At 44.1% G+C, this 13,991-nt stretch overlaps 1 protein-coding gene across 7 annotated transcripts in view; it reads right to left on the bottom strand.

Annotated features, from left to right (window-relative positions):
* TCF12 (transcription factor 12) overlaps positions 1 to 13,991 on the bottom strand; it is a gene marked incomplete at both ends in the record, with an annotated part of 148,075 nt that overhangs the window by 25,951 nt on the left and 108,133 nt on the right. For 5 of the 7 annotated variants that reach the window (XM_079541151.1, XM_079541152.1, XM_079541154.1 and 2 more), the window contains one exon: positions 841 to 946. In XM_079541151.1, the coding sequence (XP_079397277.1) occupies positions 841 to 946 (106 nt within the window). Of the gene's footprint in view, positions 1 to 840; positions 947 to 9,919; positions 9,989 to 13,991 lie in introns of those variants that run through there. The other 2 variants (XM_079541156.1, XM_079541157.1) reach the window with 1 other exon arrangement.

Here is a 13,991-nt window from a genome sequence, read left to right as displayed (position 1 = left end):
AAAATTCCAGACTATAGAAATAATAAAAAAGGGAGCTGAAGGGAAAGAAGTTTGGCTAAGGAGAGCTCATCATAAACATACAGTAAAAAAAAAAAAAAAAAAAAAAAAAAAAAAAAAAAAAAAAAAAAAAAAGTCTATTAATCTACAACAAGCAATTTATAGTCTAAAATACCTCAGTACCATAAAAATATGAAAACATTTAATAATAGTAAATTCAAGCAACTGAAATTACTACGTTACATAAGCCTTAAACCCAAGCATATCAATGCAGCTTTCCTTCTGCAGTACAAACTGAAGTGCTCTGTAAACTGCCATACTTAGAGGCTACGCTTTCAATATGCTCCAAAAGCTCAGAGTGCAGCATGAGCTACTTGTATGACGTGAGGCCGTGGAAATGAATTCTGCTCTCGTTATGTTCAATTCAAAACTCCTTATTTTTGGCGTGCTGGATATACAAGCATTTAAGAATCTGGACTGTTAGTTGACATTGCACAGTCAAATTCCAGAACAGTCAAGAAGCCCTCACCTCATATTTCTCTATCACTCCAGTGTGCTGCTCTGAAGCCCCCACAAATCAAAGGATGAGGGATTCTGTCCATCTGGCCTGGTGTATAATCCCCTTAAATTTCAGTCAGCAATTAATGTCAGGAGAAAAACTTTAAATCAACGGACAGCTCCCTTCATCTAACTGTTTAAAAAGTATATACAGCACAACCATAAGATCTAGAACAATATGTCACTTGAAGCTTGCCCGCTGGTTCCACATAATAGTGGCTAACTTCAAATTCCTGCCTAGAGAACAAGTTGTATCACCCAGATAGAAAAGTGTTTTTTACTAACCTTGCATGAAGAAAGTGCTAGCAAACATACTGCTTGGTGGCTTAGGAGACGGGTAACTTGGAGATTCTCTGTTGAATTCATCAGAACTCGGAGATGGTGCATACACCTAAAGATTGGACAGTAATAAAAGCACTTAGTAGTAAAGTAATAAATAAAAGCAGCTAGTAACGTTTGAGCGTCACGCATTAAGAAAGCCTGAACAGCATACAGACACAGCAAACCAAATAAAAAAAGAACAGTGTAGCAAGCTGCAGCATTTGTTGCCCTTGTTTTATTTGCTTTTTAGCAAGTTGCCACAGTACAGTGGAACTACAGTAGAATGATCCCAACAACACGCTTTCTGGTGTGCCAACTCAGCCAGGTGGCCTGATAAAAGCTTGAATGCTGATTTTGCTTTCTAAGTGCACAACTCGTACAGACTTGTTGCTCAAGACTAAAAAAAAAAAAAGCAAGATAAAACAACTGGGCCCCGAACAAATTTTATTTTAAAACAATTGTATGCCTGTTTGAATACTTAACTAGCTGGCATCCCAACAATCAGAATGAAAAAGAACATCCAGTGACAAATGGAAGCACTTCAATGCAAGCGTTTTATCATCCATTCAGAAACTCGCACGCCTTTGTGAAGTTATCAAAAATAAACGTAACACAAGTCTTGTGGAATAATCTTCTAACTGCAACATCAACAAGTCGTGCTTTTTTCCCCATGCTGGCCTGGCATTAAAGAAAGCCAGCAATGTGCTTCTTTCAGTGTAACAGCACCCCAGAATGACCATTTTCAACTTGCAAAAGAACAATTTCCTTAAGGTAAAAATTATAAGAAGCCAAACAAACATAATGATTAGAAGGATTTCACTACAGCAGCTCTGGAAAAATAATAATAATAAAAATAAATATATATGCACATATCTGTATGCATACATATAGATATTATACATATGTGTATATATATACAAATATACATATACACACACACATACACGTAACATACACAAACACACAAAGCATATTAGGAATAAGTAACTCCGATCAAGAAAGCCATACTGAGTCTTGAAGGACTCTGCTCATAATGTAACCATGCAATTTCTTCATTGAGTCTTTGATTTGATACACACAGAATACTGCAACATGACTAATTTATACTGAAAAAAAATTAATACAGTGGTGAAGAATATCGAAGTGCAACACTGAAAACAAAGCCCATTTTTGCTACTAAGTGAAAAAAAAAAAAAAAAAAGGTATTTTTATTTTGAAATCGTTCACCTCACTTGTATATTCATAACGTTTCAGATAAAAGAAACACGTGAAGAATTATTTTAAAGCCTCAAAACCTACACAACGCAACTTCAGATGGTGCACTCTGCCCTAAAATTCTGAAGTGGATATTTTTAGCCATTTCTATGCAAACAGAGGCCCCGGGCGTACCTACAACTTTCGCATCTCCTCCACCCCTTTCATGGCGTGTTGTTTACCAATCAAGAGAAGGGACAGGAAAAACAAGGCAGCCAACAAAAAGCTTAGCCTGCTAAAAGAGAACTATTGTTCTCCGGAAGGTTGAATGTTCTGACACGGGTATTTAGAAAGCGAACTGGGTAAGTCCCTACCGTCATTTGCATCCCAATACCCCTCCTCCCAGCTCCCCGGCCTGCTGCTGTCAGCCAAATGGCCGGGCATGTGCCCGCAGACAGCGCCTTACCGCTCCGAGCCGGCTTACATCAACACAACCTCGGCAAAATCCACCGAGCTGCAGGATGACGGCATCAGCACCGGGACGCCGGCACGAAGCTGGGGCTCAGCCGCCGACAAAAGCACGTAATGAAACGGCTAGGGGACGGGAGAGCCGACAAAAGGGAGTCAAGTGCAAAACTTAGGGCTTTTAGCTGCGCGTTTCTTTCCGTAGTTTTGCAACAAAATAAAGGGAAAAGGCTATTTTAGGAAAGAAAGCCTTTCCGAGGCGCTTTTGTTCGGTATTTTACTTGCAAATTTTAGGTCTCGAATAAGTGTAAAATAGGGATGCTCATCAAAGCTGAGTGACAGAATGACAATATGTTATAAGCCACAGTAACAGTACATATGTATTTACTATATATGATGAATGCATGTATATTCCATGCCTCTGACATATTTTAACAGAAACGTCACTCTGTCAAATTGTAAATACTCCCAGTCCTAAGACTACAAACATATTAGGCAAAACTGGGCTTAATTTACAAGTTCCGCCGCGCAGAATAACGCAGCATATGCTAGAGCTGATGGACAATCTATCACTGTCACAGGACAGCAGGGGAAACAAAGCTTTATGACATTCAGCACTGACACGAAGATGTACACTGATTAATGTGCAATGATCTACAATGACGAACGACACTTTTAAACTGTAATGTTATCAATTAGATTGGTAAATACAAGCTTCAGATTACAATTTTGCCGTTTCGCGCAGTCTGACGATTTCTAAAAAGCAATTATCTCGAAAGGCAAAGTGAACTGAAAACCTCCTACAAATGTATCACTTGCAGATCCGTAAGTAGAAGCCATTTACATACTAAAAATGTCACGAATTACATCAATGTAAGAGAGGCCCCCTCGCACAGCTACATGAAAGCCCTCGCACAGACACGTAACTTGCTGTAGTTTCTGCTTGTTTTGGTATCTTAACTCTAGCTTGCAAAAACATAGCTGTGATGTTATGAAGCTGCACTTGTGCCAGTCTAGATTTTTCAGATCAAAGAGCTCTTGCGGCAAAACACAACTGATGTGGTCTCAAAGACTTCATTAACTCCAGATGTGGGGAAACGGCCAGCCAATTCCACAAAGGGAGCAAGTCTCTTTTAGTTACAATCAGAACTACCCACAAATTAAAACCAGGCCTCTGATGTCATCTGATCACCTGCAGATGAGCTCCAGGTTTTTTTCTGGTTAATGACCTAATCATAATTTTTATGTTGTGTTACTCCAAAAATATTTAAAAGAAAAGGGGAGGATTTGCTAAGATTAACCTGAAGTCCATCAGATGCGAAACAACAAAGGTTTTCAATCAAGAAGTCGATGATGAAAACCACAACGGGAAGCGGTGGATCAGCTCGGCCGGCTCGCCGCCCTCCCGGCCCCGCACTGAGCAGCCTGCCCAGCACAGCCTGGAGGCAGCGAGGCAGCCCGTGCCCCAGCCCCACAGCGTCCTCTTCTGCGACAGCTGAGCAAGGCAGTTAGAAACACGACGGGGCTGCTCGAGACGGTCTCTTTTAGCTGTCGAACACTGCCAATCCAGGAAGCATCGGACCAGTTTTTCCTGGCTGCCGTTCCCACTAAAAGGAGGAACGCGGTCAATAGGTCATCCTGCCAGCCACCTCCAAACCCTACAGAGCACCTCTCCCGGAGGCACAGGATGCGCCTCAGCCGACCAGCACAGCGCTGCCCTATGAATGGGAAATTCCCTTCCACAAACACGCCAGAAAGAGTTTTTCAACTGACTGATCGAGGGGAGGACTATTTTGGAGCTGTGCTAGAACACCCATTAATCCTAACGGTGCCCTGCTTCTGAGGGCTGGATGGCCTCAGAGGAGGGAAGTGGGACAAATGAGTTGCAAGGAACATCAAAGTAAACACCCACTTCTGTCTCCTCCGCACCCCAAACTGCTCCACATTTCTCCAGTGCAAACAGCAGGATGATGACGAAGACGGTTTGGGGGCGGGGAGCTGAGCTCCAGAACACAGAGCTGGGAAGACATTATCTGTATCCATCAGGTCTGAGCCAAACACACACATCATCCCCTTCTCAAATCCGCCATTGTTTTTAACATACTCAACAAACACTACCGTAAGGTTCAGCCCAAACCCCATCCATCAATCAAAGGATTATGAGATGTGCTTCTAACAGAAGTGCCAATAACGTGAACGTTTGGAGATTCGAGTTTTCCAAACTCAACTCTCAGTAAAACTTGCAAGTCTCACTCTATGAATGCATTTAATAAATACGACAGAGTCTTCCCCTTGGCATATTTCCTCTCAGCCACGTCTCCCCTAATCTGTTTCAAATTCTTAAATATTCATCAATGTTCAATATTAATGTTAAAAGCAGATTACAAAACAGTAATGAAGCAATCAGAGCTTACTTCTGATGAGCTCATGCCATCTCGAGGCCGAGTCTCCCATCATGTACACTATTTATGAAATTACAAATTACGTTACTCACTTAATTCCCAGTTATTAACAATTTTTGGAAGTCCAGGACAATTATTTAATGAGCTGCTGGAGACAGGCAATTTTTTGAACGCAGCAGAAACGGATAACCTTCCCTGCAGCTTGTAAGCTCTGCTAACTAGCCCAGCTACATTCCATCAGCATCAGTCATGCACTAACCAAGTGTGCACCGATGAATGATTTGTACATGTGGCAAAATTTTACAGCGTCTATCTGCAGGTTTTGTGGCAAAAGCTTATTCTGCTGAAAGGCAGCTCTGGGAAAAAGGAGACTTGTTTCCATGTTTATGATGATTCTGACAAAATCTTGTACTAAAACTTCAGGAACGTAAAAACCTCCCTGCTTTACAGCAAGGCAGAAATTGCCAAAAACAGAGGTACACTTCTGTTTAGTTGATATTTAAGCAAGATGATAAAATGAAGAGGAGCTCTAATATACAAGCAGATCCATATACCACATCCTAAACCCTATTTTTGTTTCTAGTACCAGATGTAAGGGTTCGAATGTTTCCAAAGCTCTTCTCACCACACAGAATGAAAATAAAACAATCCTCAAAGAGAGCAGAGCATCTGCCTTGCCTGCAAAGCCAAACAATTTTTAAGGATGGTATAAAATTTAAACTCCTTGAAGCAGCTAAACTGAATTCCATCTTAAGTAAACGTTTATGCAGTTTAGTTGTTCTGTATGTGCCCATTCACGTAGTTTTGAAATGCAGAACCCCACTGCCATCACACAAACACCTCCTAGCTTCTCCCCCCGACAGTGACAATTTTCAAGTCGTATTAAAATGTGATAAGTCAACTCATCAAAAAATCCCAAATTCAGTTTGTTCTTTTGACTTTCGAGTAGGGAGGAAAAGCACTAGAATTAAAGATGTATATGTAATATTTGAAGACTCTTTGTCCATTTTATTTGAAAAACAAATATTTCTCGCCATCCTTTCCAAACTACTCTGTTACTAAAGAAAGCAGACATCTAAGTATTCAAAATCCCCTAGTTAAAATCAGATTTTCAAACAAACAAAAAAATCTGTGAGAACTTGAACTGAATCAGCTCATTTCTTGATGTGCTCTCTCTCTAGATGTCGGAAGAAGCTATCACAGTTGTGTGAGGAATCCCCATCACACCAGTGACCACAAAGACAGATAAAGCACCAGAGATAAAACGCTATCTTTTGCATCTGGTGATCTTCTTTCCCCTGAACTCACTAGTGCTCTCCATTTCTGTGCTTCCAATAGCCTGCTGCATTTCTACAAACAGACTGCAATATGTGCACGTGATTATGAAAGCAATTCCTCCGAGCAAGTGGGTGTGCATTACTCTTTGGTGCTCACATTTTGAGAAATATAGATCTGTCCCATACAGCACCTGATCCCATCCCCAGCTGCTTTCATTTGCCCAAGGAAATGGACATAACCTTCGTTTTAAGGCATCAATAAAGCGTGCTGCAGACAAGACACCCTTCTGGCAGGGGACCGCTGCTCACTACATCGGCAGTTTAACCCCATGGAGTGGAGCAGAGAAAACTCTATAAGGCTGATGAGCTGGAACCTGCAGTACATTTTGGTGGTCTGGGGAGGGGAAAAGAGAAGAACGGTGAGAAACAGAAGAAATCCAGCTGACCAGTACTTCCTACCTCTCTTTATTCAATGTCCACAGCAGCGCACCCCAGAGATTCTCCAGACGATCTTCTATTTATCCTGACTTACAAATGTTAGCTTTGACCTTGTCTAAGTTGCTGCGAGCAGCACATGGTACAGAACACATTTAATTGTACTTTTCTCCCTGTAGCTAACTGGCCCAACGCTAACAAAAGCAGAACTGAGCCACTCTTCCTAGCACCTGGCTGCTCAAAAATTTACTAACTGAAAACATTTGGCATTGATGTTAAAAGACGCGGTACATTATTTACTGCATAACAGCTAAAAAAAGGCACGCTGTCAGGTCACCTAAGCATCAGACAGCAGTGTTAAATACCTTTAGCTGTGCTGTAACTCAGAGCAATGGCTGCAGGACAAGCATCTTCTGCACTGTAAGTATCCAACACGCACACACACATGCGCTCACACCTGGTGTTCTGAGTCACATACACACATGCCTGGCTATGTATGTATACACACGGACATGTTTACATGCAGCCTTTTACTCTCAAAATTCTCAGGAAAACCAGATGTTCTCTAAACATCTCAACACAGGCTCATTTACACGAAACAAAATCACCAAGCACCACCTATTTTCCAAAGTGATACCTTGTTATTTTTCTGTCTTTAAAAGGTACTGTGGAAATTTATTATGAATGATGCAGTAACTCAGTAAAGGGCTCGTTGGAATCCCAGCTTACGCTGAGCAGAAATGAATGCTATGCAATGATAAAACACAAATAGGTATAACACACCAACCATACAATGCACAAAACACAGCACGTAATATTCACAAATGAATTCCTACGTGAAATAGTAGCCATAGGTAATACTGTATCTTAAAGTGATTTATTTTAGCCATAACTGACATTGTTGCAATTTATTTTCAAGTATTTATACAACAGGATCACCAGATCTCTGTAAAATTAGTTAGAAAAAAATATTTCTTGGCTTGACGGTGAAGTGAAACAATGGGAAAACTCATTTCAGTCTTTATTTTATTCTTAATGCACACATAAGGTATAAAATATACATTCTCACTATTTTGAAACCATTCCATAAAATTTAAAAATATATATCAATGAATGAAAAAGTTTCCTTATTCACCAGTTAAAAAAACCCTCAAAGCTTCAAATAAAGTAGCATTTAAATTTGTGCTATTACTTTCCCTTAAACAGTTTTCCAGTTTTTTTTTTTTTTTTAGTATGTTTGTGTGTGTATATATATATATATATATATATATATATATATTTTTTTTTTTTTTTTGCTTCTCAGTCCACAGCACGGCTCTGGTAGAAATCCAAGGAGGGGGAAAAACAAAATGAAAGTAGAAATAAAGGCAATTTGTAGCCATAATTTTCACAATTTGTTAAAAAAAAAACCAACAAAACACACAACAAAATGGTGCCATCTTGGTAACAAATAAGAATAGTGCCCATTTATCAACAGGTGAAGGATGGAGGGAAGGGGGGAAGAAGAAACCCTACAACCAAGGCTGAATGTTCTAGTTCAGTGCAAGCGCTTTATTGTCCTTTATGAGGGGGATCGAGATCTTTTTAATACTTAATCTGATGGAGATTCTTAAAATGTGCTTTTAATTAAGCCTATAGCAGATAATGGTAAAACTTCACTCCTTTGCAAGGGATTTCTATGATAACGCCACTTTTAACTTCCATGTTTCCCTCCTCGAACACACAGAAGTTATAAAACCTGAACCTCTTCTAATAGTATAGAACAAAGAAGTTTTTAAAAAATGAGAATTAAAAAAATTGCAATTTAGGTGTAGCACACACAAGCACCTATTGTGGTGCTGAGTTAATTATTTTTTGGCTCAACATCAGGCTGCCTTCTGGCTTAGAAATTGAGAAGTTCTGAAACAACAAAATGTTCAACAAGAGTCTGAAATTCAGCACTTCTGCTGTGCGCTGCCTGTGAGTAAATCAGACCTTACGGACATCATAAAGTACAGAGGAACACTGGGATCCCAAACCCCATAGTTCACATAACCTCACACAAAGTTTATCAGTCCTAACTGATCAACACAGTGAAGAGCAGGAAGATGTAAAAACTGGGGTACATGTTGTTTTCTCATTAGAGAAAGCTCGATCTCCACGTTTGGCAGCCGCAGTAAGACGTGTGCTTAAAGGGACCAGTGCAGAAATCACTCCCCAACTTCACGTATCCTCCACCTATGTATTTAAATTAATAACTTACTCCAACTTGCAGAATTCCTGGGAGAGAACACGCTAAAAAAATAAATTAAAACTACTGTGGCCAACGTGATATAGGACCATCATATGATTTGTCATCTATTTACTAACTCCTCCAGCTCATAAAGGTCACCCCTGACCCGCACCAGGCACATGCTATCAATTTTCCAGCCACGCTCCCCTCCCTACAGTACCAGCGCTTCCATCCACTCTACGCCTGGAAATACTTAATAAGATCAAAGCTTTTCTTCCTGCTACAAGAACAAAGAGAAACGCTGTAATAGAGCGATCTGCGCTCTCCAAAGAACAAAATCGAAACTCCATGCGAGTTATATTCCCTTTGCTCCAGGGGTACCGTACAGTTCATTTTACTTAAGCCTCGTATATATCGCCACATAAAACTTCAAACGGATCGCCGCGGCCGAGGCGCAGACATGAAAGAGAAGCACGGCGGTGCGGCGGGCGGGCAGCTGGCAGCGGGACGCGAGGCGGGAGCGGGGCGGCAACGCTGCTCCCGCCGAGCCCGGGCAGCCGCCGCCTCCCAGCGCCGCGCGGGGCCTCGGAAGAAAAGTTAGCGGGCGAGGGCAGGGCTCGGCGAGCCGGGCGGAGGAGAAACGCCGCTTTCTCAATCGCGATCGATATCGGCGTCTCCCTACGCACTATTCGGGGCTATTCCGAGCGCAGCCGCGCACCGCCCGGGCCGGAGCACGCAGCGCGCCTCGATTCGCACACGCGAGAAGCGGCAGCCGCGCTCCCGCGCTCGCGAATGTTCCCCCGCCCGTCCCGAGGGCGCCGCCCGCTCCGCGCGGCTTCGAGCGGAACCCCGGCCCGGCCGCGCCGCCGCAACTTCGTTTCTCTCGGGCCCGGCCCCGCCACGCTCCTCACCGCGGACTTCCGAGCCGTCCCCGCGCAGCGCGCACGGCCCCTCTCTGAGACCGCGGCCCCCCGCCCGCCAACAGGTTGCCCCGGGCGGCGCGAGGCTCGCCGAAGGCTCGCGCTGCCCCGCCGCGGGGAACAAAGGCGGCCCCTTACCGTCTTGCCGTTATAGTAGTACATGAGGGAGCTGCTGCCCACGCCCGGCACGGGGTAGGCGCAGTACATGGCGAGGCGCCGGGCTGCAGCCCCACTGCGCCGCCTCCCGCCGCCACATCCGCCCGCCGCGCCGCCCGCGCGCGTCTCCGCGCCGCCGCGCGCCCCGCGCCGCTCAGAGGGCGCTACGCAAAGCGGGGCGGAACCATCGCGGGGCGGGGGCGGCCGGCGCGGGGCTCGGCGGGCCGGCCCGAAGGAAGGCGGCCGGGAGGCGGGGGGGAGAGGGGGAGGGGGGGGGGAGTTGGGCGCGTGGAGAGCCCGGGGCGCGCGGCCACGTCAGCCGCGGGCACGCAGCGGGACGGACGCGCGGACGCGGCCCGGGCGAGCGCGGGTGCCGCTTTCCGCTCCGAAGGAAGCGGCGCGGCTGCGTCGGCCGCCACAAGTTGCCTCCAAGTTCGGCACGCGGCGCCGGGCCCCGGCGGCCTGAAACAAAGGGCCGAGCACAAAGGGGAGCACGAGGTCCGGCCCGGCGGGCTGCAGCCGCGTCTGCTTTGCGCGCTCCTCCGCGCTTTACCTTACACAGCGCGACGGCGGGCTGAAAACGTGACCTCGCGCTCTCTTTACATTGCGTAACACATTCCTGTATGGAAAAATAAAATTTGCATGTCCACGTAAGAAAGAGAAGGGGAAAAAAAAAATCCAACAAAAAAATTTGGCACGTGTCACAGAACTGTGAGTTACACAATGCTTCAGACGGGCTGCAGCTTCCAGCCCCCACGTCCCTCAGTATTCACACAGGATCCGTGCCAGTTCGCTCTGGTTTTGCTTTCTTCACTCAGCAGCGGTACTAATTAACAGACTGGGACCAGGCAGAAGCGGGCGAAGGCACAGCATCGCCTCCTCACCTCCCGACAAAAGCAGGAAAACGCTTCGGGGCAGGGGAAACGGCAGAGCTCAGCACAGCACTGCAGGAGGGACCGAGGCTGCACAACCCGCCTCGGTCAGCCCAGCACCATGTGCGTGTCACAGCTCTGAGCTACGGAGATCTGCGTGGGGACAGACGGACTGCAGAGGAATACTACGATAGTCAAAAGCCTGAGGTCTGTTATGCACCCCTTATCTCGGCACGTAACCATGTAGCACCTGTGAACGCACAGTACAAAAAATAACTACACCTCAAGCTGCAATCCCTCTTCAGTGAACTCTACCAAGCAGTTGTGAGACGGCTGTGCTCGGCACACACATCCTGCAGCTCACATCTGCTGAAGCACTCTCACATTTTCCCCCAACTCCAACTCTACGCCCACAGCCGCCTCGCCCTGCAGCCAGGCCAGTGCCCCACAGCTCCCCTGCACAAAGGCGCAGCAGCAGCTGCAAAAAGGAACATCGCGCTACTTCAGACTATTAAGCGCCAGCCCCGCAGAGCGACTCGCAGCTTCCTTCTTCCCCCAGGGACCACAAGGACTCATTCTGGCCCCCAGAGAAGCTGTAAGAAGCTTTGATTTGCGACTCACAATGCCATTCCTTAAATCTCACTACCGTTCGGGACTCTAGAGATGAGATATGCTAAAAGATCTTTAGATCTTTGTGCGTGCTACTTCTCACAGCACACCGGACTTCAATCATTTAGACTCATGTAAAATGTGCTTTCAGCATTCAGGGGTTGGAAAAGAAAGCCTTTTTTTTTTTTTCCTCTCTCTTCTCCCTCTCCCTCTAAAATAAATCAAGCACACAAACTTTACTTTTAGATTCAGTTCTTTGAAGTAAAGGCTGTCCTCAACCTCTCTGAAATTGCTCCCATACCTCCACATATACACGCTCCATTTTCAGAGCAGTTGTATTTAAGATGAAATCCCCTCTTCAATGCTAAACATGATGCACTTGTACTAAAAATAACTGGGTAGATGTTACAACCTACAGTGGGAAAGCTAACTTTCCAGCATAGCACTGGGGTGTGGACATGTGCTCTTCACATTATCCTGTACCTATATAGAGCAATTGTGATGAAAAACGCCCAGGTAACATTAACTGGTAACATTTACTAACACAATTAACATTTATCTGTACAAGGACATCACTGGCACTGCTCATCAGCACATGGGTAAGACAAAAACAACAGCAGAACCAGTAAAGTTGGCTACTGCCACATCAAATACTGTCAGCTTGCAGACAAATTAGTTCAGTGAGTGGTACCTCCACAGCGATCCAAGAAACAGATTGGATCCTGGAATTATTCCCCCACAAATCAAACGTGATAATTTCATTTTACCAAAAAGGGAAGTACTTGTCCTACCCTTGGCTACGTCGACGCGAATAAAATCTGAATGCACAGTACTTGAAATTCATCGCTGTACTTGCTCTACATCTACCACACTATTATTTCTCACGGTACTTTTGTTATGCTGATTCACTTAACGGGATCAAATCATAATTCCATCAAGCATATCAAACTTTAACCCACAGATGTTTACTTACACAACAATAGATGAAAAATAGACTGAAAATGGAATAATTTGAAAAGGCGAACACAAAGCAGCGACATTGTTACCAATAACTCTGCATTTGTAAGTTAATGTTTTGTGGCTGCAATTTTTTTAATCCCCGTTTAAGCTAAGCGACAGCTGCTCTGAAATTTGTTTTCTTAAGAGAATCATGTTGCAGTGCAATGAATCAGAGCTGGATCAGTGATACTGTACTCAAGGCAGTTGTTTACCCAATTTTCCTTGGTGACAAGTCAGGGGTTAATCTTATGACTCAGCCTGACAAAACAAGTCAGCTGGAGACAGAGCCAATTTTTTAAACTTGATTTCAGACAGACATGCCGTCAGCAGAGGAGCACTGAACTGACATGCACTTTGTAGCCTGAATTGTTTCCACTCACGACCCTGTACTGTTTGTCAAAAACAACAAGCTGCCCTTACTTAAAGTATATAAAGAGATAACGGAATCTACTGCAAACTGAAATGCTGACCTAACAATAAACCAAACTACCTGTATAAGAATGCTTTTAAAGAACATTTTGACAGTAAGTTCAGTTGTGAATGAATTGTACGTTCTTGCTAAAACCAGCCTATGGCATGCACTACATTTCTGTCCAGAGCCACAAAGCAAACACACAATAAGCATATGTAACCCACCATCCAAATTCATTAAAAAAAAATAACAAAACAGCCATAATTCCTCTAGGTTGCTGAAAATTGTTCATCCTACCACAGAAAAGACAAATTTCTAAGTGTCTCAATGGACAAGAGCCACCCTCTGGTCAAACACATTCCATAACAAGTCTGAAGCGTCGTTATACTTTTAAAAGGCCTTTTACTCACAATTTTATTATTTTAAATGGGTGTGTTCAAACACAGCAAGCAGCAAAAACATTCATAATTATTTATATCCAACTGTAAGGTGTAAGTCATACGTTCCCTTGGTGAGAGCTGGCTTCAATCTTTCTGAAAAATGGCAACTGGATATAAGCCCAAACCTGCTACTCATGGGACAACCCATCCTGTTCTTCATTTCTGGCTGGTTTCTCTGGGGCTGGGTTCACTTGCTACCTTTGGAAACGGGGCTCACACAGCTGCTCTATGAGGCTCCCCTCATCCTCACCCTGCACAAGGCTGGAAGTTGTTATCAGTTTCAACCATGTTTGAAGATGGAGCAGAAGTTTCAGAAGTGATAAAGTTCTTATCAGCTCCAAAAAACTGGAAACTGATGCAGAGGAGAGCCCAAGTGACGCTGCACTGCAAGGAGGCAGTGGCAGCAGAAAGGTACACACATACATACATCTAAATTCACCTCCAGCAACTTCTCATTTGGAAGAGACAGAAAACATGTAACAAATACTAACTTAATTGATATTACACCTCATCCATTACTAGCCCATAGCAAAGGTACAAGTTTATTTTTGCGAGTTTCTTTGTTGCTTTTAGCAAAATACATTCCAGTTACCTACAGGGGTAAGGTAAAAAAACTAAAGTAAACGTTTGGTTTTAAATGAAAGTCACAGTTACAAAGCTCCTCTGAGGATTTCTCCACACAGTATCGAATTTCAGGATTTTTTAATACAAATACTTTACCA

The sequence above is a fragment of the Tetrao urogallus genome, assembly GCF_951394365.1.
Source record: "Tetrao urogallus genome assembly, chromosome: 11".
Classification (NCBI taxonomy): domain Eukaryota; kingdom Metazoa; phylum Chordata; class Aves; order Galliformes; family Phasianidae; genus Tetrao; species Tetrao urogallus.
The sequence above is the reverse complement of the archived record's forward strand: the minus strand, read 5'-3'. Positions and strand labels throughout refer to the sequence as shown.